The sequence below is a fragment of the Mustelus asterias genome, chromosome 2, assembly GCF_964213995.1.
Source record: "Mustelus asterias chromosome 2, sMusAst1.hap1.1, whole genome shotgun sequence".
Classification (NCBI taxonomy): Eukaryota; Metazoa; Chordata; class Chondrichthyes; order Carcharhiniformes; family Triakidae; genus Mustelus; species Mustelus asterias.
Window position 1 is genome coordinate 72,046,697 of NC_135802.1, and position 24,535 is coordinate 72,071,231.

The 24,535-nt window shown below is 41.9% G+C and overlaps 1 protein-coding gene across 3 annotated transcripts in view; it reads left to right on the forward strand.

Moving 5' to 3' along the window:
• The window catches only part of mocos (molybdenum cofactor sulfurase), a 261,052-nt gene that overhangs the window by 230,800 nt on the left and 5,717 nt on the right, over positions 1 to 24,535 (forward strand). For 2 of the 3 annotated variants that reach the window (XM_078237017.1, XM_078237026.1), the window contains exons 13-15: positions 1,038 to 1,185; positions 3,811 to 3,915; positions 10,001 to 11,405. In XM_078237017.1, coding sequence (XP_078093143.1) covers positions 1,038 to 1,185; positions 3,811 to 3,915; positions 10,001 to 10,102 — 355 coding nt within the window. In that variant the 3' untranslated portion in view covers positions 10,103 to 11,405. Of the gene's footprint in view, positions 1 to 1,037; positions 1,186 to 3,810; positions 3,916 to 10,000; positions 11,406 to 12,327; positions 12,471 to 16,625; positions 16,689 to 24,535 lie in introns of those variants that run through there. The other variant, XR_013500329.1, reaches the window with a different exon arrangement.

Consider the following 24,535-nt stretch of genomic DNA (forward strand, 5'->3'; position numbering starts at 1 on the left):
TGGTAGATTCCTTCCCTAAAGGACATTGGTGAACTGGATGATTTTTATGACAATCAATAATAGTTGTCACCAGACTAGCTTTCAATTCCATATTTATTAATTACATTTAAATTTGTCTGGGTCTCTGGATTACACTTACAATGCCATCATCTCCCCAAGAAGTTTCTCAGCTGATTTAGCAATGACTTGCCTTCCATCATAAAAATCAAGAATTGGCCTTCTGACTGGTAATACTGCATTTTGTTCCATTCACAACTCATCCAATATAAAACACCCTATGGGAGTCTATAGCAGGACCTGAGCAACATCCAGGTGTGTGTCAGCAAGGGACAGATAACATTTGCCAGTTTAGTGGCAGCTAATAATCACCTTTAACAAGGAACAGTAAAATCATCTCTAACGTTTTCATCATGTCTCCAGCCATCAAAACCATCGGCTCTGCATTGACCAGAACTGGAACCTCAAATATATTATGGTTGTGACATTTACTAAATTGTTGTTTCTTGATTTGTAAAGAAGGAACATCTTAAAACTTTATAGTAACGTGTCTTGCTTGGTGATTTAGTTCTGTCATGGCTTCTAAAGTGAGTGCTAGTGTAAGGAGTGACTGAATTTACTATCCTAAAAATAACACATTTTGGGAAGCATTAAAAAACATTTTCACAAATTCATTGTGGCCAGCTTGTGGCACATTAAAATTACCTTTACAGCTTCCCCTTTCCTCATGGTGCAAGCTAAAAGGCATAAATCTGAAATGTGTTTTGCCTGACCTGGCATGGATATGTTATATATTTGGATCTACTATAGATATCTTTATGATGTCAGTCACTCTTATCTGCCACTGGAGCTCGGGAAATATTACAAAGTATTTCAGCAAATTCATTCTGACCACATTGATCGAGGTAATTTTCTATGAGATTCCAAGGCACGTTTCCCTATTTATTTTTCAATATTTATGGTTTTAGAAGCTGCAGACTTTCTCCAGATTATCTCATAATTTCAAATAAATGTTAAATGTGATTGTGCTCCTGTTATAGCGATGGAACAAGTGATTCGAATTCTGCTGAAGCATTAACAACTGAGGAACTAATCCATCGTTTTCGTGCCAACCTTGTGATAAACACGATGAAGCCATACGAAGAAAATGACTGGGCTGCGATAGATTTTGATGGTATTTCTTTTCAGGTAAATATAAATGCTCTCATGGAGTTTTAAATATATTTACACAAAAGCTTGAGTATGTCTGTCACAATCCAGATATCTCACTCCAAAGTATCAAAACTAAAAAGAGAAAACAAGCTATTTTTTTCTGACCTGTAGACAGAGGTTTACAGGCATTTAAGAACTGCTGCAAAATTCAACTAATGCAGGATCTATTCAGTCCACACGTGCACACAGAGTAACTGCACAGTCAAATGACTGAAAAAGTTGGCAATTAAGCCTCACACCCATTCTCTAGACCCCAGATAACCTGTGAGTAATAACAAAGAAAATCAACTCATTACAACTGAGATATTTCTACATAAATATGTTTGATGTCATTTACAGAACTATTTGCTTAAAGTATGTGAAGACATCTAATAACTATATAGTGCTTTTTCAATTTAAAGTAGGCCTCATTATTCAGTCTATTCACTCTTCTTAAAACTCTCCACAGAGTTGCTCCGATGCCGCTACTGTAGCCAGGTTTCTGTTATACTCCCAGTGATGTTATGGGAGCAATGCAGAAGCAGCTCTATGAAAGTTTTCAGCAAGATGCGTGCTTATATAAAAATAAACAATTTAGCAGGGTTGCTTGTTGTAATGCATTGGCAAATAGGGAGGGGGAGGGAGGGTGTAACTACATGATCTTGCGTTAGTTGCCTGTAGGCTGTGAAGGTTAGGGAAACAGCTAAAACACTGAAATTCTGATTCTTTAACTCACTTTCTTCATTAAGCATGAAGTAATGACAATCCTGCTGTCTCATAAAATATAAAAATCATAATATATGATCATGAACTTCTTTTTCAAGCATAAACATATGTCAATTGACTGTTGGTTTATAAAATTCAATAGTAGATTGTTTAACTTCTAACAGTCGTAGTTCTTTACAAAAACTATATTACTGCATTTGAAAATGCTTTGTAAAAACCTTTAAAACAATCCTGTTGGAGGTGGTACAGCAAAGGTCCACAAAACTGGTCCCTGGGATGAAGGGATTGTCCTATGATGAGTGGCAGAGCAATTGGGCCTATACTCTCAGGAAGTTTAAAGAATGGGAGCCAAACTCACTGAAACTAAAATTTTAAAATTTAAATTTAAAATTTAAATTTCTAAAACTAAAACTCACTAAAATTTTAGCTTTTATTGGTGGAGGGATTGAGTTTCATGTTGCAGCTGTACAAAACTCTGGTGCGGCTGCACTTGGAGTATTGCGTACAGTTCTGGTCGCCGCATTATAGGAAGGATGTGGAAGCATTGGAAAGGGTGCAGAGGAGATTTACCAGAATGTTGCCTGGTATGGTGGGAAGGTCTTATGAGGAAAGGCTGAGTGACTTGAGGCTGTTTTCGTTAGAGAGAAGAAGGTTAAGAGGTGACTTAATAGAGGCATACAAGATGATCAGAGAATTAGATAGGGTGGACATTGAGAGCCTTTTTCCTCGGATGGTGATGGCTAGCACGAGGGGACATAGATTTAAATTGAGGGGTGATAGATATGGGACAGATGTCAGAGGTAGGTTCTTTACTCAGAGTAGTAAGGGTGTGGAATGCCCTGCGTGCAACAGTAGTGGACTCGTCAACATTAAGGGCATTTAAATGGTCATTGGATAAGCATATGGATGATATTGGAATAGTGTAGGTTAGATGGGCTTTAGATTGGTTTCGCAGGTCTGCGCAACATTGAGGGCCGAAGGGCCTGTGCTGCGCTGTAATGTTCTAAGTTCTATGTTCTATGAAACATTCATACAGTCATCCACTAAAACGGAATAGCTTTGTGACCTTTAATCGCTTAGTAGAACATGGCAGTTAGTGCTGAACAGAATTCTCTGTTGGCCTTGGGCAGGATTTTACGAGCCTCGCCCGAGCAAAATCGTAAAATACCGGCCGTGGGTTCTGCACTAATTTTCTTTGCTGCTCTCTCCTGCGCTGAGATTTTCTCTATCATGATTCAGACATTTGACCAGAAAACTTGTATCCAAGTCAGTGGGTAGTTTTCAGTCTGATCAGTGTCAGTGTCGATCAAAGCAATTCTGATGCTGATCAGAAGATTTGGACCATTATTACTATGCTATTGCCCCTTCCAATCTTCTGGCAAATTATCGAGTCACTTGGCGAAATGGCCACAGAAATTACTGATAACTACATACAACAGTATGCTTTATATTCAAAAACTGATTCTACTTTAAAAGTAATCAAGAATTTGAAAATTATTTCAAGTATGTTAAAGAGAAAATTACAAACCAAAACTCAGATGTAATTTGAAATTCCTGAAAGTGTAGCAGACAAAAGCATGAATTTGGTGTAAATGCTTTGAACAGAAGTATTACTTGCATCATATTTCAAATTATATGATTGAACCGCATGTACAAATTATTTGATTTCTTTGCAACTCATGATTGCAAATCATAATATAGAGTTACTAAAAGAATTGTTTTCATCCCAGGCCTAAATGAGTATTTTTAAAAATCTTGCTCAGAGACATTTTCTGTTTTCTAATACTGATACATATTTTGAACTCTTGTTACCAGCACATGATTGATTATAAAATGACAAAAGAAGCAGTTCTTATGGTACAAAATATTCACTGTCATGCCATTTTTTTTTTGCAGATTGTGGGGCTGTGCAGCAGATGCCAAATGATTTGTATTAACCAAGAAAATGGAAAAAGAAGCACTGAACCCCTGCAAACACTATTTTCTTGCAGAGACAGAAAGGTAGTTATTGCCTCTTTAAAAGAGCAGATTTGTTAAAACTCACATTAGTGTCGTGGTTTGCTGTATAAAAGAGGAAACAAAGGAAAGTGTTTTGCAAGACAATGCAATAATCCATTCAGAATGTCACTGATTCACTGTTCATAATTTATTACATCGAATCATATGTGTACCTTTATAAACACCTGAATGGGAGGCTAACAGAGGGATAGAAACCATGTATCGACGCAGGCTTGGTGGGCTGAAGGGCCTGTTCCTGTGCTACATTGTCCTTTGTTAATTGGATGGTGAGTGTGCCCTCTGGTTACTAATTGGCCAATCTAGGCCAATTTGATGTCAGGCGAATAATCCTATAGTGTGGAGTCTAAACTTGCATTTGTCCTTGACATCAGGGTTCCAACCCAAAATGCAAATTCCTGCCTCATGTCTCAGTATCGGTGATTAGATTTAAATTATTTAAACTCTATATTTGTTTTGCTAATTAGGCTATCTTATTCAGAATTCTTTCCACATTCAGATAAAGAGGATTTTTTTAAATCACTGTTTTTGCACAGGCCTTATTTGCTGATGCACTATCACTGTTATACTGTCTTCTCTCCCTTCCTGCCCGAGAGGTTGATTCCATCTGCAAATTGCATTTGGGTCTCATTACATCCACATTTTTGAGTTGAAATAGATTTCGGCACAGGGGGTTAGATCAGGTAATCTGCTGTGTTGAGCAAAACACCTCCACAGGGATTTTTTGAAAAGGTCTTAAAATAAAGTTTTGTTGATGATTGTAGGCACCACTGAAGAATCCAGAGCGTGGCAGGCCCGCTGTTGACACCACTGAATGATAATTTTGTTAAGGGGTCCTTTAATAGGTACTAAGCCTCTCATTAACAAAGTTAATCACCTGTTGTCGGCATTCAATTTGGACTTCTGAAAGATGACCTCCACAAATATAGCAATGCTATGTTTGGTGCCCATTTTGTTCCAACCCTATGAACACTTCTTGCAAAGCACGTACCCGTTCCATCCAGCAGATCTTTCCTCCTTTCAGCTGCCGGGTGTTCATGGGCCTTGGAGATCCAACTGGCCAGCATTGAAGCTTGAACAGAGAGAAGAATCTAATGCATGCAGTCTTGTTGAAATGGTTAAATGACAATCCTGCTTCCTGTGACTGAGATTGTTTCCCAACCTATGTCACCTCTGTTAAAACTGAAAGTGATGATGTGGAGATGCCGGCGTTGGACTGGGGTAAACACAGTAAGAGTTTTAACAACACCAGGTTAAAGTCCAACAGGTTTATTTGGTAGCAAATACCATTAGCTTACGGAGCGCTGCTCCTTCATCAGATGGAGTGGAAATCTGCTCTCAAACAGGGCACAGAGACACAAAATCAAGTTACAGAATACTGATTAGAGTGCAAATCTCTACAGCCAACCAGGTCTTAAAGATACAGCAATGTGAGTGGAGGGAGCATTAAGCACAGGTTAAAGAGATGTGTATTGTCTCCAGACAATACACATGGAGACAATACACATCTCTTTAACCTGTGCTTAATGCTCCCTCCACTCACATTGTCTGTATCTTTAAGACCTGGTTGGCTGTAGAGATTTGCATTCTAATCAGTATTCTGTAACTTGATTTTGTGTCTCTGTGCCCTGTTTGAGAGCAGATTTCCACTCCATCTGACGAAGGAGCAGCGCTCCGAAAGCTAATGGTATTTGCTACCAAATAAACCTGTTGGACTTTAACCTGGTGTTGTTAAAACTCAAAACTGAAAGTGAGCAGGTTTGAGGCACATTGCATTTGAGATTTTTCCTTTAATGTGTATCTCCTATTTCTTGGACTCTGCAGAAGATTGGTCTTTTTCAATCTGTAATTCTATGGGGACTAGACGTCGCAGTTTGGCTGGGATAGTCCGGGTGTCCCAACAGTTTTCTCCAGATTGCTCAAAATCTGCGTTTTCTATTTAGCTGAGGCCCCTCCCCTTTAACCCATCCTCCATGTTCTATCTGGGAATCAGCTGACTGATGACAGAAGATCGACAGTGGTGTTCACCAATCAGAAGCCACACTATAGAGTTATCATTCCCTTATCTTTCCATTGAAAGAGCAATGATGCAACAAGAAAGCCTGTTTGGAACAGTGAAGTGAGATTGCCAGATTGTTTCAGTTTTAAAGAGAGAATGTATCACTGAATAAAGAGAGGATTTGAATTAATTCGGAATTGAGGTTTTGGATTTAACTCTTGGGAAGAACCCAGATCTTTGTCTTGGCACCCCACCCAAATGCAATTTGGGTGGGGTGCAAAAATTTTAGAGAGGCCTTAGAGAATTGGAGTTTGCGTGGGTTTACTCTGGGTGCTCTGGTTTCCTCCCACAGTCCCCAAAGATGTGTGGGTTAGGTAGATTGGCCATGCTAAAATTGCCCCTTAGTGTCAGGGGGACTAGCTAGGGTAAATGCATAGGGTTATGGGGATAGGGCCTGTGTGGGATCATGGTCGATGCAGACTCGATGGGCCGAATGGCCTCCTTCTGCACTGTATGATTCTATGATGAATTCTGGACTGGACTGAAAAATGTCAGTTGTCACCAGTATTCTAGTAGTTATTTACAATCTAGGTACAGGATAGCTTCTGGACAGAGTCTTTTACAGTCAGTTGTCACCAGGCACTGCAATGGCATTTGACCGTGAAAGGTTCAGTCTGAACAATATCTTGTATGTAAATTGCAAATAACAGCTGGAACACTATGTTCTCTACAGCGGAATAATTTGGATGTCAACAGCAGTTTCCAATCAACTATGTAACCTCAGCTGGCAGCAACGGAATCAGCAGTGGAGAAAGATTGTGGTTCATAACTGCCATCTTCAATGATTGGGTGCCCTAATAAGGTTGCGAACTCTGGCTGGACATATTTCAGGAGATGTCATCACGTGAACTTCAACTGCCCCTACCCTAACATGTCAATCACCAAGGAGACCCATCTTGCCTTGGTTTTTCAATGTATCCCAGATTTGACTTTTGAAACTGGTCACTCGAAGTAAATGCTCAAATCTGCAGCAGGTTGATGAGCCCGTTTTGATTTCACAGTGCCGTTTCTGCTACTTAATTTACTTCTATGTGCAGCTTTCACCTGATTTTGAAGAGTTATTGGCTGTTTCTTATTCATTCATTATACAGGAGAGAACAAAGGAATAAATTCTTCCAGAGACTTTTAATAATTCAGTTTTCCTGTGATTACCACATCAACTGCATTTTCAGGCTATTATAAGTATGCTTCAACACAAAAGAAAGTAAATGGAAAGGTTGATATAAATAAAGAAAAGACTGAGACAATGAAATTCTCCATTATTATTAATAATAATATGTTAGGACCATTATAAAACACATTTCACTATAGTGTGGAATTCAGTCTCACCAGGTCCATCCTGGATCCCAGAAGTTTCACACTGAAAGCCTCCCCTCATTATGAATACAGCCACCCACTGTGGAAAAAGAAAAATGAAAAGCAAACATTCAATTATTTAGTTGATTTTACATAGCACATGTTTTATTCATTTAATTTTGAACATGAGAGCTGGAACTGTGGAGAAATGCATGCATTGTTGACCCTGGCACTGGCAGGATCAAGTCTTAGTGCTTGGCACCAGCAAAAGATGTAACTATGAAATAATGTAGTGTCACTTACAAAGTGGTCTCAACATCGGGTCCCCTGGATCACAGATTCAGCAGTAGCTGAGTTCATAGCACTCTCACAGCTGAGCCACAAAGCTCCAGGTTCAACTCCTAGTCCAGGGCTTTAACACAAAAATGTTGGCTGATATTCTCGTGCAGTACTGAGGAGTGCTGCACTGTTGGAGGTGCCATCTGTTGATATGTCAAACTGAGGCCCCATCTGCCTGCTTGGGTTGGTGTGAAAGCTGCAATGGCACTATTTAGAAAATTGTCCTGAACAAAATATCCCTCAATAAACATCACAAAAACAGAAGGGATGATCTTACCAGAATTTGACAAGTGTCAGTCTCAGTCAGAAATTGGCATGTAAGTCTACAGACCAGTTTTCTCTCCAGATTTTGAGCTTCTCAAAAGAGGAAAACTTGAGTAGGTGGGGCAGGAACTCTTAGAGCCAACAACAGGGTCCACAGAAATTGGGGTGCCATCTTTAAAGAGTGCCCTGATCAGAAATAAATATACCCCCCCCCCCCCCCGACAGAGATATTGGGGGCTCACCACCATCCTCGTCTGCAATCATTGCGGGTATTTCCACCAACACCCTCCTCCCCCTGAGCAATCATTGTTGGTCCCCCCATCAGCCCCCGCACAGTCATCGCCGACATTTCCCCACCCCACCTCACCAACCAATCATTGCTGACAATTCCCCCCCCCCCCCAAACACACACACAGTCATTGCCAGCATTTCCCCCCCCCCCACCCCCAGCAATTCCAATAATGGAGAATCTGTGCTCAAGATTCCACCCAGATTCTCCAGTCATCATTATATTGCTGTTTGTGGAAGTTTGCAATGTGCAAATTAGCTGATGCATTTCCTACCTTACAGCAGTGATTAAACTTCAAAATGATTTAATTGGCTGTAAATCACTTTGAAACTTTGGTGGTCATGAAAAGTGTTATATAAATGAAAGTCTTGCTTTTGTATTTTTATTTTTGGGCTGGACACCATCTTTGAGGTCGAGCAGGCAAAATTAAATGTGGTGATGAGTTAGACTAGACTAGTAGAGTTATGTTTGATTGCTTTTGAGCATTGAGGAATATTTTTACATAAAACCTAACTTCAGCTAATGTTATTGTGAATTAACGGGTCTATGGAAGTGATAAGCATTATGGATTGAGAAATCTTACTTCTTCCATATGTTCTTATGTTCTTAAATAAATTAACAGAAAAAGTAAGGTTTTGATGAATAAGAGAAACATCAATTATTTCCATGTACCTGGAACAGTTCTAGCTGCCCACCGTGGAATTGGAGCGGGCAAGGGGCCGACATTGGAAATGTCCATTGACCTCGGGCAGGAACTTCCAGTCTCGGGTAAACCAGGCCATAAAATCCCACCCAATGTGCCAGATTGTACATTCACAAATCAGGCACGTGGCCCGGGCATGTACGTAAAATAAAGCATGATGACGTTGGATTGGCAACCACACTCGTCTCCCAAATTATGAAGGTGAGCACTTGTGAAGATCTGAAGCCCATTCACTAATTTGCACTGACTAATTAACCAGCTAAAGACCCAATTTTCTTCAGTTATTCATAGGTTGCTGCATTTTTTGGGCATTGGACATGAAAAGATTTGGGAGTGTTTTATAGCAGCTATGATGAGGCAACTCAAGGGTGGTAAAAAGGGCCTGACATCAGTACTATGATTAAATGTAGCTACAAATTCTGCTGGGAAAGGTGGCAGCATTGTCTGTACCATTATGCAACTCAATTTTTATATCTTTTTTGATCCTTCAAGAAAAAAGAAAGACTAAATCTGAGGGCAAGGAAGCCTTTAAACTTCTTGATGTAGCTGACTTCCTGATGTAGCTGACTTCCTGTTCGTGGCACATGATGCCCTGCCTAGTCTGAACGGACACAGAATCCCCCCACCAAACCATCCTCTCTTCCTTGCTTCCCTAATTGCCCTCCTTCCTGCTGGATTTACCACTAATTAGCCATCCAAAGCTTGATTGGATGAGCTGAGATGGCGAGATTGGGAGCAAGCAGACCAGTCAGTTTCCGTCCTGCATCCCTCACTCTGCCGAAAAATGTGAAGTCCATGTTATCAGTTTCAAATATTGTCTTGCTCCGATCAATTGTAAAGGCGTTTTTTCTTGATAAAACTGGGATAACATGTGAGTCTTTGGAACTCTCTTCCTCAAAATGGAGTGGAAGCAGAGTCTTGGAATATTTTTAAGGTAGATAGATTCTTGATAATAAAGGGGATGAAAGGATACAGCAGGAATGTGGAGAAATCAGATCAGCCATGACCTTATTGAATGGCGGAGCAGGCTTGAGGGACTGAGGGACCTACTCCTGCTCCTAATTAGTATGTTCATATGTATGTATAAATAACCTGTGGCATTGTAACATATTCTTTCCAGATGACCTTTGGGGCATACCTGCTTCATCAGCCACCAGCAACATCAGGGCACTGTGCAATCCTGGCTGTCGGATCGCAGGCTTATGTGAGAAGAAGAGAGTAAAGAACAACTACTCCTTCTGCTGGACAATGACATCCTCTGCAGCTTCCGTAGGAGTGAATGCTTGACATGAATGTGTTCCACATGAATGCTTCAGTGTGCCTTGACAATAAAGTTATGAATTAATATTCCATTTATGCATCTCCAAAGTAAAGCCCATGTTAATTCCAGTTTACTAGACTGAAAACCTTTTAGTGTTGCACAATTTCCTCATTTAAAAAAGAAAATACAATAATTTCCAGCTTTGAATGAGATCACAGAGTAGGAATTGCTCAAATGAATCTGAATTTTAAATTATTTCAGCTGTTGTACTTGACCACACTATATTGTAATTTTTGATACATTCAGGAATTAGTTTTAAGAATTTGTACCATTCAACATGTGAAGGAACTGAATTATATCAATTGATTTGTTTACAGTACATTATTCAGGTTATACATAGTCAGATTTTGTTTTGATTCCTCTTCCTGGCTGCTAAAATCATGTCATCTTAAAGATGCTGGCTAAATAGTTCTATTTAACACTCAAGTGACATCCTTGTGATTAGTTGACAGATTAACATCTGCAAACTTATTATGAAGCTTCTGTGGTTGTGAAAGTGAGGGTAATTGAGATTATTGCCTGAACCTCACCCACAATTTATTAATGTGCACTGGCTGGTGGTGAGGTTCCTTGCTACTTTCGCAGAATCAGGAAATGTAGACCAGATTGTATAAATTGTTTCAAGTTTGTTAAAACTGAATTCATTTGATTAATCTCACCTCGGCAACACTGAGGCTGCTGCAATTGATCTTAGTGCCACTGGGTCATAGAGCAAAAATCAGCTAGAGCTCTTACTACTGATCACATGTGACTTCAGTTAGAAAATTCATGTGAAAATGCATGAATGCAACGTTAAATTTAGCCACTTTCAAGTTGAATGGTCTGACAACAATCACTGTCCAGGCTAACATATGGACACAGTTGAGGTTTCACCTCAGGAATCGCAGTCTTGGCAAAGCTGCACATGAACTATGCTATCTGTCCCAGTAAGCCACCCCACCGAACAAAAATATAAGCACTTACTTTCATTACTTACTTCATTTATTTACCTTAAAGCAAATGAAATTAAAATTAAATAAAATTAAATATAATTTTGATAAATTATAACTGAGGTGTTGATGGCTAAGCTCTCTTAATATATTAAGTTACAAATTGTGTTATTGCTATTTAACTTGCCAAAGATTTTGTCACACTAGCTTTGTTTTATGTAAAATTGTCAGCATATTTAAATGATTAAAAAATAAGGAATTAATATGAATAATCTGAATCATTCCTCCTCTGAATCACTTCTCCCTTATTTCCTGCCTCTGCCCAATGGGGCTGATATCAACTTTAAGCACCGAGTGATAGTGAATCAGCAACTCCTGTCACACCTCATCCAATTTCTTTTTCCAATGGGTGAGTTTTGCAATCATGGATAAAGCACCTCTCCAAAATTCAACCAGGCAATTCCAGGTGGACGCTACTGGCAACCCGGATGCAGAAACTGTTTTACTGACAGGTGGGTCAGTAACTATAAGACACAGGGCAAAGGCCAATGGCGGGTTGGAAAAGTTGAGACTGCTGATAGTAATGGCATTTAGTGCCAAAAAGTTTCAACCACAGGTTCCACGCTGTGGCTGGCCAGGCAGCCTCTGATTCACCCGACCCACCGTCACCTCAGCACTGTGATCATCTAGGCTGGACAATCCTGGTCAGGGGGAAGTGATGGCTGCCAGGAAATCTGCCCTGAAATTGTCTGATGTCCTCCTGCGGAGACTGCTCGATGCTGTTGAGGCCTGTTGTGATATCAGCTACCCACATTCAGGATGGAAACCCAGCAGCAATGTCACCAATCCAGTATGAGAGGCGATGACAGCAGTGGTCAGTGCCAATGCCCTGCAGAAAAGGAAAGTCATCCTGTGCAGGAAGAGGATGAATGATCTCCTCTATTCTGAAAGGCTAAGTCAATCTTCACATTGCTCTCAACTCATGCACACACATCCATCATACATCTACAGGAGGTCTCACTCAGTACCTGCTCAAGGGACACCACTCCTCCCTTTCCCACATATATCTTCATCTCCCTTGAAGGTTTTGTCCTCATCACCTCACTGGTTCCACTCACCATCCATATGTGTCAGGCATCCTTATCATCTGCTCTGTCATGTGTCCTGCTTACATTCTCTCTATCTGTTTTCATGCAGGAGAAGCTGCATACAAGAAGGAGAAATCCCTGATGGATGGAGGGATGCCAGAACTCAAAAACTTCAAGAGAGACCCCACTAACTGGCCAGAGAGGACATTCACCGCTGCTGTGCTGATGGTGAGGTTGGCGGTGACAAACCAAGTGAGTATCTAGCACTGCATCATCTGCCAGACAACAGTACTGTAAGTTGTGTCCCTTGTTTCTCAAGCCCCTGCCATGCACTAATGACCTCCTTTCTTTCACAGGCCTATCTAGGAAGCAGCCGAGGGAGTCCACCCAGCCAGGTCCTTGACTCCAGCCCTGACACCAGTACAGCGGGGGGATTCACGAACCCCAACATGGAAGAACCATCACAGCTCACGCACTTGCTGCGCCAGCACAGACACACACAATCTCGGTGGGACCTAGTGCTACAGCAGAATGGGGGTCACAATCTGGTGAACACATCACTCTGCCAGAGCCACAGCAGGCAGAGGCAGGGAACATCCCAAGGTGCTGGCACATGGAAGATTGCTGGAGGCCAGGAACTTGCTGAGATCCAGTCAAATGACGAGCCTCTGGATTCAGTCATGCCTCAGTTGCTGGGACTATGAAGGCAAACTCAGGAGAATCAGGGAGGGATATCTATTACACTCCTCAGATTGGAGGGCTGCATGAAGGAGTCCGTCTGCCTTATGTCTGAGGTGATACTGCAACATAACAACCAATACAGCTAGGTTAGTGGCTGCTGGGGAGACCATGGTGCAGAACATGCACTCCATTGTGCAGGCACTTGCTGTGATCCATCAGTGCCAGAGCACAGTGGAGCTTCTCGAGCTCACTCCAGCTGCCTCTCTATCCCAGCAAGAAGCCAGGGGCCCTCGGGAACCCATAGAGTGAAGGTGACTCTGGGAGAGTGCAGCCCATCTGAATCCTCTGTTTCTGTGACTGCTTCAGGTCCAGATAAATAGACTGAAGAGGGTGGGACTGCCATGCAGTGCCACATAGGACTCTGAAAGCAGGCCAGGGCCCTCCAGGTCTCAGCCCTCCAGAGGATGCCTGCCAAGGTTGTCACAGACAAAGGGCTTGGCAGACAACACCACCTCCATTGTAGGTGATTGGGACATAGCAAGATGTAGTGGCAGAGTTAGAAAAGTTAAGAAGCTCCATTTGGATAGCATGGATATGGGCGTTGAGCATGTACAAAACATTTACCTCTGTAAGTAAACTCACTAGTTGCTCCCTTTCTATGGCTCCTTCTTCTGATTAGCTGTGTTCTTTTATTCCCAATCTTAAAACTGGAAACCTGCACTAGGAATAGACAGGGTGCTCCGTCGAGGGCTTCCTCCATGTGTGGTTGCGCAGCTAAATATTCACAAGTGAAAGCCTTTGCAGTTCACATAGTTCACTGCTTGATACCCCGGAGATTTGAGTGCTGCATGGGTGCAGATGATGGTACCATGCACTGTGGTGAGAAATCTGTGCAAAACCCAACTGCTCGTGCCTGCTCCCAGTTGAAATGGACAAAGTTTTGTGCCCTTGTGAAGATTGTGTCCTTCATCACCTGGTACCCCTCCAGTATCACCCTAGTTTCCATCTAATGTTAGCCTGATCTCCCACAACTGTGACCCTGGTCACCCCGAGTCAAGCCCCTCCCCCCCCACGCCAAGGCAAGGCCAGTCATCTCCAAGTGAGTTCCCTCATGCTCACACATTTAGCATTATTGCAGGCTTCATACTCATAGCTTGCACACACTGGCAACTAATCAACCGTGACAATTGCCTCACCCAAACCATACAAACCGTAAAAAAGTTACAGCACAGAAGGAGGCCATTCGGCCCATATTGTCTATGCCAGCCTGAGGACACCCACTTTCTAATCCCACCTTCCTGCACCCAGCCCATAGCCCTGTAGTTTACAGCACTTAAGTTGCAGATCCAGGTACTTTTTAAAAGAGTTTAGGGTCTCTGCCTCCACCGCCAACTCAGGCAACGCATTCCATACACCCACCACATTTTGTGTAAAAAGTTATTTCTCATTCCCCTCTACACCTGCTGCCAGTTATCTTGAATCTAAGTCCCCTGGATCTTGAATCATCCACTAAGGGAAACAATTTTATCCTGTCCAGTTTATCTCTTCCCCTCATGATTTTGTATACCTCTATCAAGTCACCCCTCAGCCTTCTTTGTTCGAAGGAAAATAACCCTAACCAATCTATCCTCATAGCTACACTTTTCTAGCCCTGACAAATTCTTGTAAACCTCTTTTGCACTCTCTCCAGAGCAACGACATCCTTCCTGTAATATGGTGGCCAGGAGATTGTGGCTTTACCAGTTCCAACATTATATCCTTATTTTATATTCTATACCTCTGCCAAAGAAGGAGAGCATTCCATTTGCCTTCTTTACAACCTAGTCTACTTTAACTGCTGCCTTTCGGGAGCTCTGTACTTGTATGCCAAGATCTTTCACTTCATCTACCCCTCTTAGTATGTTCCCATTTATTGTGTATTCCCTATAACTGTTTGACCTACCTAAATGCATTACCTCACACTTCTCTATGTTAAAACCCATCTGCCAATCTTTGTGTCGTCTACAAATTTTCCAAACATGCCCCCCATGTTCATATACAACACAAATAGGGTCCCAACACCGAACCCGATGGGACACCATTTGAAACAATCTTTCATTCGCAAGGGCATCCATCAACCATTACCCTTTATTTCCTGTTGCAAAGCCAATTTTTGATCCAGTTTGCAACGTTACCTTGTATCCCATGGGCTTTTACATTTTTGATCAATCTGCCATGTGGGACCTTGCTAAAATCCATGTACACAACATCCACTGCATTACCCTCATCAACCTTTCTTGTTACTCCCTCAAAGCATTCAATCAGGAGGTTTGTGACCATTCCTGACAGGTCCATGCCTTTCTATGTGACAGTTAATCCTATTTCTCAGGATTGATTTTACTAGTTTGCCCACCACCGATGTAAGACTAACTGGCCTATAATTCTTTGGTATTTCCTTAGATCCCTTTTTTAGCAATGGAACTATGTTTGCATTTCTCTGGTATGTCCCCTGTATCTAATGAGGATTGTAAAATAATCCTCGGAGCACCTGTTATCTCCTCCCTGACCTCAGCAGCCTCGGAAACAGTCCATCTGGTCCTGACAACTTATCAACATTCAAGGATTCCAACCTCCAAGGATCACTTCGTCTCTCTTTATGATTATCCTGTCCAATATCTCACAGTGTTCCTCCTGGACTACTAAATCTGCATCAATCCTTTCCTTTGTAAACATGGAGACAGATGCCGGAATTCTCCCGCCTCGCCTGCTACAGAATCAGTGAGTGGGTGGCGGACAACAGAAATGTCTGTTGACCTCAAGAGGGAATTTCCGGTCTCGCTCAAGTGATGCCATAAAATTCCGCCCAGAATATTCATTTAAACCCCTTTGCACAGCCTCTTAATCTACACACAAGCTCCCTTCATCATCTATGGTCCATTTTTTTCCTTAACTAACCTTTTAGCATCAATAAATTGGCAAAACATCGTTGGGTTCCTTTAAATTTATTTGCTAAACTTTTTCCATGCCCTCTCTTTCATTTCCTTATTTCCTACATATTGCTGGATGCTCAGGATGCTTTGCCACACTTCCCTCTTTCAGGAGAAGATGGCAAAGATCTGGAGGAGAAAAGTGCAGCCTTTCAGGAATCGCCATGGCTGGAGGCAGGGCTGAAGAGAACAACGATGAGAGTCTCTACATACCTAATCCTTGCCATACTTTTCTGAAAACACCCAATCTTGTCTGATTTCAGAAGCTAAGCAAACTCAGGCTTGGTTAGTACTTGGATGGGGAAACTGCCTGGGAATACCAGGTGCAGCAGGCTTTAGGGTTGGCATGGTGGCACAGTGGCTAGTACAACTGCGTCACAGCGCCAGGGACCCGGTTTCGATTCCAGGCTTGGGTCACTGTCTGTGTGGAGTCTGCATGTTCTCCCCGTGTCTGCGTGGGTTTCCTCCGGGTGCTTCAGTTTCCCCCCACAGTCTGAAAGATGTGCTGGTTAGGTGCATTGGCTATGCTAAATTCTCCCTCAGTGTACCCGAACAGACGCTAGAGCGTGGCAACTAGGGGATTTTCACAGTAACTTCATTGCATTACTTGTGACGCTAATAAATAAACTTTAGAAACTTTAAACTTTCTCTCATTCCCTTCCTCATCCCTCAATCTCTTCTGCCTCAGCGACTAGAGATGGCAGTATCATATGCTTCTTGCTATTTCTGCTCATCTCAACCCGACCTTTGTCTCTTTCAGTTTCAGATATCCAAGAACTACCACCTTCCCAGGCAGCAGATGAAGAGGAAGAAGACAGTTAAGGTGAACAACATCACATGATCTTGCAACCTTACTCAGATACTGACACTGCAGGAACTTTAAAAAGGCTAGGATAGAGGATAGATCTGCATGTGGTGAGACTTCAGGCACAAGTGCACAATAGCCAGGATGAGGAGAAGGATAACATACGTGCCAGCTTGCCAGGGGGTAAGGTCACATGCTCAAGGATGCAGATAAGGACTTCAATGATCCAGTTTAGCGAAGAAGACTGATAAGTATACAAATCTTAATTTAAATCCCCTGAAACAATCTCAAGTAATTTCCCAATAGAAAAATAGATGATTATCGATACAGTCCATCTGATTTCTAAATACCCTTCAAAGATCCAAATATATTACATCTAATTTCTACTCTGTTTATTGTATCCTCAAAGAACTCTAATAGATTTTGTTTTATTCATCCGTGGGACATGGGCATCGCTGGCTGGCCAGCATATATTGCCCATCCCTGGTTACGCTTGAGAAGGTGGTGGTTAGCTGCCTTGAATCGCTGCAGTCCACGTGCTGTGGGTTGACTCACAATGCCGTTTGGGAGGGAATTCCAGGATTTTGATCCAGCGACTGAGAAGGAATGGCAATGTATTTCCAAGTCAGGATGGTGAGTGGCTTGGAGGGGAACTTGCAGGTGGTGGTGTTCCCATGTATCTGCTGCCCTTGTCCTTCAAACATGATTTCCGTGCAAAGTCTTCCTTGCTAGAGAATCATGCCAAAATTAGGAGAGTTGTTTTCCCATTTTATACCAATGTACTCATCACTGGTGGGTTTCCCGTGCCAATGGGACAGAATATACCTTGGAGGGTGATCAAGAAATCTGGGAAATTGGCTGAAAAAAATATTCTATGAAGATTACCATGTCAGGCTGTTAACTATACTAGCCTCAGACATCTCTACCAAATCTGGTGCAAGTCTTCTTTAAGAGGAAATCTTTGCAATGTTGAAAGAGTGGTCTGTCTGGTTTTACTCTTACAAACATTTTTGAACTGGTTTGATAAAACTGAGTTGCTTGCTTGGCCATTTCAGAGACCAGTTCAGTCAACCATATTGTGTCTAGGTTAGGGTTGAGATTCAAATCTTTAACTTTAACCTCCCACCCAACCCAAAACTGCTCCCTGTTTGGGGTTTGAATTTCTTTCATTGTACCAGCATGAGGTATAACAAAGTTTTACAAGGATAAACTTTGCTTCCTTGCTTTTTTTACTTCATGTCTTTATTTATAAAGGATTCAGTAAGTTTTTGTAATGGCTTAATTGACTTGTCCTGACACCTTCAAAGATTTGTTCATGTGAAATAGTGTTCACTTACCTGTTTGCTTTTAGAAATAATTCTGACTAATAATTTATCACCTAACTTATCGTTGAGTTCTTATTCTTCTAACTTCCCAAGTTGAGGAACCCATAAGGCACAATGTGATATATCCAGTAAGCCCAAGATATTAAATCAAGATTAATCAGTTTGGCTCTTACACTTAATAAAACATTGGTCAAGCAAAGGATCCTCAATTCATAGGGAATAAATGCTCATTTAAATGCTCTGACACTGAACCTGATGAAAACATCAATAGCTTAACCCTGAAAATCTAATCATCAGGTTTCGCCAAGTCGGAGGGTTTCCTAAACCTTGCATTATAAATGTCTAAAGTGCGATGAATGTGTTTCAGCATGCCCAATTTCAGAGTTTTGCTGACTTATTCAGAGTCTTCACAATTTAGAAATATAATTTATACATATACAGACACATGCAAACACTTTTTAAAAATTCTTAAATGGCACACTATTTGGTGCTTTTCTGTATTTTCTGCAATACCTTTTTATAAAGTGATCAACAATTTAATTAACATAATTAGTCCTTGAATAATACTTTGTGAGGTTGAGGTAAATTTTCAGCTTCTCCAACAGCCTCATTGAAATTCACTTCTGGTATTTGGCAAATTATGCAGTGTTTGTCTGGAGTTTATTTTTCATTAAGTACCTGACTTTAATCACATTGCTGTTGGAAATATGCTCATTCAACCATGAAGAAGAAAGTACAAAAGCCACTAGAGAAAGCTTTAAAGTCAGGTTTTTACAAGTTCTCACTGACATCATTGTTAAGGATTTCTGCTGAATGCCTAAGGCTTCATCAAGTTGATTTTCATACTCCTCCCTTTCTATATAGTTCCATGTTAAGAATCTGGACTCATTCTTGGGGACAGGTGTCATGCTGGGTGATTTAGCACACACTCGAACAGAGGCCCAAGGATAAATAGAAATGAATCCTCCAGTCTCATCAGCATATTCAGCGTGAGCTGTTTAGACTGGACACTCCTCTGCAGGCAGTTCGCCTGAACAAGAGGTTAATATCCAGCCTCCTGCCCCACTGACAAGGGACAGGCTTTGGGAGGAGGAGATAGAGTTAGTGAACATCTTTAAAACTTATTGGGCCAAATATTCCAGGTCATCAGAGACCAGATGTACAACTGGAGATGCGCACACAACCCTAAGGCAGTCCTGACACGGTAACCTTTGTTAATCTTCTCTGAGTCAAATTGGAGACTTCAGTCAGTTCTGAGGTACTTGCCTGACTAGTTACCCAGGAAATGTTAGACAGATCAAAACTGAATCCAACATATCGTTATAGACAGGAAATGAGAAATAAACTGAAACCATCCACACTCCCACTGTTCCGTTCCCTTACTGTCTGCAATCAGTGTTGTTGTTTTAGAAAGTGTTAAGATGCTCGTTCACCAGTTTAGGAAAAACAGAATTCATTTATTTACAGGTTAAACAATACAGAGGCTTGCAACCTCGTGGCTGCAATCAGCTCCCAAGATGACTCCAAGTACAGAAGCCTGTGCTTATGAGGGTGATCCCCCACACTGCTCCCCTATTGGTTCCCTGGGTCATGTCTCTATGTGGATTGATCCTTAAAGGGATAACCACCACAGTAAGGTAGATTCATGTGTTTCTAAGCCCCCATTAGCAAGTGGTCAATTTAAGAAAACAACCGATTTTCCAGAGTTTAAAACTGAAGAAAATAATTTATTCACGCACTCACTCTGAGTCTAAATTCTACATCAGTCACACATCACACACTCAAGAATGTAGTGCATTCTTACAAGTGGTAAGCCAAAACCAGTTCACATGTTTGACTGGTAGGAAATCAATCATTGCGGGCCCAGTTGAACAAGAAGTCCTTTTGTACTCTCAGGTTGTAGTTCATATGGGATCAAATAGCTGAAGTCAGATATCTGGATTGTTGCAGGGTTCCCTTGAAGAGATGAACTTCAGCAGGGCATATGGCTAGGTACTTTTGGTTTTTATATCAGGAAGTCAAACTTCTTTACAGATGGCCTTGGAGTTTTGGAATCCGGCTCAGAGGCTTTTAAAGACTCTATAGTCTCCCAGTGCTTAAACGGCAAACTTAATGCAGCCTTTTGAAGTTGCGAATTGCAGTGTTCTTCTGCACACTGTCTGGGTCTTTTCTTGGTCTTTAGGTCAAAATTCGTTATCTCTGGCCTGTTTTGGTCATTTGACCAACAGTGGTATTGTTTAACCAGAATCGTTTGGAAATCGAAAGACATCATTGCATGATTGGAGAATAAAGGTAGTCTTTCACTCTTATTCTGTGGATAACCGGTTTTTCTTCAGCTCTCTTGTGCAGCCTTTCTTTTAGAGATGAGTGCCGGAAACTTCCAACCTTGTCCGCGGCTGGGATTCTCCGGTGCCGCTACAGTGAATGGAGTTTTGGCTGAGCATAAAATTCTCCATTCTTGCTGGTTGGAGTGGTGGTGGTGGGGGGGAGGGGTGGTGGGGGGGAGGGGTGGTGGTGGTGGGGGAGGGGGGGGGGAGTGGTGGTGGTGGTGGGGGAGGGGGGGGTGGGGGTGGTGGTGGGGGGGGGGAGCGGTGGTGGTTGGTGGCAGGCAGATATGAACAGGATTAGATAATCCTGCCCAAAATGTCGAGAGGTTTATTGACTCAGCGTTTAGGGTAAACACTGTGTGAATTCCACAAAGGGTTGCTATCTGGGCATGTCCATTCAAGGGGATTCCCCTTCCCCCCACTACCCGGGATGACTCAATTAGGAACTTTCTGGAAGCTTGAGATATTCCGTGTTGAAATTGTAATGGTTTCTTACCCCTTTTACAGCCAGCTTAGCTACCTTGTTGAGTGTGCATTTTAAAAAAGACTGTTCCTGTGGAAGCTTCTGAAACTCAGTCCCGGTTTAAAGTTATGATTAGGACATGCCTTCATTGGACGTGACAATCAGGGTCATAATTGACCTCCCAATCACCCCCTGCTGACCTCCCCCAACGAGGGTGTGAACCTGATAACCATCAATTTAAATCGACTTAAATGTGCCTAAACGGCATAAAACCACACCTTCCGGGTTCCCCATATGCCCCCCCGCCCCCCCTTGAAGGCGTGACGTCATGCCATCGGGAATCACTGCTGCTCTCCAGCAGTAGAGATGAACACACCATGGGTGTGGAACCCAATGCAACCTCAGGTGGTCAGGGACATGGCAGGGCAATGCCCAGGCACTACCCCTTGGCACCCTGGCACTGCCAGATTGGCAATGGCTGGGGAATTGTCAAGTTGGCATTACAAAGGGGCACTGCCAGGTTGGCACTGCCAAGGGATGGGACCTGACAGTAGGGCCAGGGGCGGGGTGATGATGGGGTGTTGGAGACTGGTGCTGAACATTGATGGGGGGAGGGGGCTGGGCAGAGATTTCCAGCGTACATTGATGGGGATGGGGGCAGAGATTTCTGGTGAACACTGATGGGGGGATGAGGAGGAGATTGCTGCTGAGCATTGATGGGGGGTGAGAGATTGCTGGTGGACATTGATGGGGGGTCTTGATGTCTGTTAACCGTTGAGATCAGGGCACCCTTTAAAGAGGGCACCCTGATCTCTGTGGAGCTGGTCTTGCCAGCTTCTTTAGGCACCACCCCTCAGGTATGATGGTGCAAAACACAACCCCTTGCTTTTTTCGGGGGGGCAAAATGTCAGAAGATTTGGAGAGAAAACCTGGCTATTTCTCTGGAGAGAAACACGCCAGTTTTTGGTCAGAAACTGCCCTTGCAAAAATATACTTTATTCGTATAAAATCTGAAAGACACATTATAAAACATTTCAAACTGTTATAACAGTAAAGTACAATGAAATTCACATTTTCTCCAGATGTCACATTGCACTCTGAGGTGTTTCAGTTCAGTAATGAGAATATTTTATATATTTCAATATTTTCATAACAGAGAGTACAATTCTTTTCAAACTATTGATAATTAATTCAATAAAGTTACATACCATTAGAATTAAATGCATCATCCTAGAGGGGTTTTACCTGCTTACCACCCCGTCGATGTACATTGGCTGAAAGGCCATACACAGTGGCCTTTCCCCCCTGCACCTCGGCAGCGGTTGTCCCAAGCTTCAGTGCATCCCTCAGTGCGTAGTCCTGGACCTTGGAATGTGCCAGTCTGCAACACCCGGTTTAGGACAATTCTTTGCACTTTAGCCCTGAATATTTTAATTTTTTTTACTCCTTTACTCCGTCCTTAAAGTTACAAAGCCAGTGCTCAGAGCATCAGGCAAACCCAAATCCATTCCTTGCTTGCTTTAAAAACCAAATTCAAATTCCAATTGAATCCAATTCATGGTTTCTACAGCAGAGATAAACAAGATCCAAGTTGACAAGATAAGGCATTGCATGTAATCTTGGGCTTGATCTTAGCCAAAAGGCCAAGAGGCACATAATAATGCTCTCCTTTTAAAAAGTTCAAATTGAATTTGGAAACTACTATGTCCTATACTCTCTCAGCTATCACATTATAGTGACTGTAGTTCAAGGAGTTAATTCAAATAGTGTGATATGCTAAGGGACAATATATCATCACAGAAATGATGCAATGTCTTATGATCTTGCTCTCTCCTAGACCTCATGGTAAGGCGAAGCCACACTGGGAGATATTCTGTTGATGTTTTCCTTACTTCAGCAGACTCTGTGAATATTCTGTGTTAGCACAATGAGCAAAGAATATTATATGATGGCAGCGATTTAATAAACACATATGGAAAAGTCTCAGCTATTCCTGGAAAACTGAACAGGTCGCAGGTCTCAATCAGGCAGAGGTAAGGCTGAATTGGTGGCAAAGATTTGACAGATATCACACCTCATTAGGCCTCGTGACAAAGTCAAGTGGTGAGCAAGTTAGTATGCTATTTATATGTGTTATAATTCAAGTCAGAAACTCCAAAGTGTTTTATGAAGCCCGCCTGGATCATACATTTTGCACTTTGAATTTGGCTAGGATAAGCATGATATGGTATGATTCAAATGACCCAATAGGGAACTTTTATCAAACAAAGTTTATATAAGGATATAGTTAACGCATATAGTAAGTAAATTAGCAATAACTTTTGTCAATTACAAACAAAAACAAAACACCCATGATAATGTATAACCCTTAACAAATATATCTAAGATGTTCCAATCAAACAAAAACTTCCAATAGACAAAAAAAACCCTTTCCACAGGTTTAATACAGCAAAGACGAATGTTCATGTGATACTGGAACTGAGTCCTTTGACTTCTAGCAGCCCTCTGAACACACTCACAACAGTTTGAAGTCAGAACAGCTTCCCAGAACACCAGGAAGAGACTGGTCAAGCCACCAACAGCAGATGTTCTACTCCAGGAAGGCAAGAAGCCTTGCTTTCAGCTAACCAGCAGAATTTCCAAAACCAGGGAGAGAGAGACACTTCTTTTCAGCTTGATGCCCCTTCCAAAACTAAAAAACTGCAGCCAGCCAGAAAATGAAACCTTAAGTTCACTAGGAAGAAAAAAACTGTCCAAAACACATGACCTTCCTCCTAACAATGCAGGGTCATAAAAGATCCCAAAGTAAAAATAAATAACCCCATTTAAACCACTGAAGGAACAATAAAAAGACTCCTAACAGACGGTCTGACAGCAATGAAACCAAAACTGCTTATAGCTGCAGAGAACATGATTTAAAAAAAACATTTCTTCAAGGTACACTAACGTCACATTTGCGATAAGAGCATAAGATCATAAGACGTAGAAGTAGGCCATTTGGCTCATTGTGTCTGCTCTGCCATTCAATAACATCATGACTGATGTAATATAATCCTCAACGTCACTTTCCCACCTTATCCCCTAACTTTGGACTCCCTTACTGGTTAAAAATCTGCCTATCTCAGCCTTGAATATACTTAATGACCCAGCCTCTACAGTTCTCTGTGGTCAAAAAAAATCCACAGATATGTTCTTAATGTTCTATTACTTCTGGCCCATGTAAGTTTTTGCATGGTTGTCATGAATGTGCAAGTAGGTTAAAAGCCACCAGCATTTCCAAAGGTATTTCACAGGATGTAAATCCCAATAATGAGATTAGCAGTTGTAGACAGACCAGAAGTATACATCATCCTGCTAATAGGAAACTCTTTGGGTAGATGATTGCAACATCCAGGGAAGACATATATGTTCATCTTTTAGAATTACAGAAGCTGAGGGGACAGACAGCAAATACTCGGAGAAAACCATCAAAGGGAAACAGTAATATAATTGGTAATCTTTTTGTGGAAGCAGGGAGGCAGATTCCATCTGCAAAGTCGACAAGGAGGGGGAAAAAACAATGGTTCACTACAACTATGCAGCCCATTCATTGACAAAGACCGAACAGAGATATGCAGTGATGAAGAAGGAAGCATTCTTGGTTTTCACTTCAAGATAGTGACCGACCACAAGACTTCAGTGATGCACTTAAACTCTACAGAATGCCTCCACGAGTATGGTTCAGACCAGGATCACGAAGTTTGATGCAAA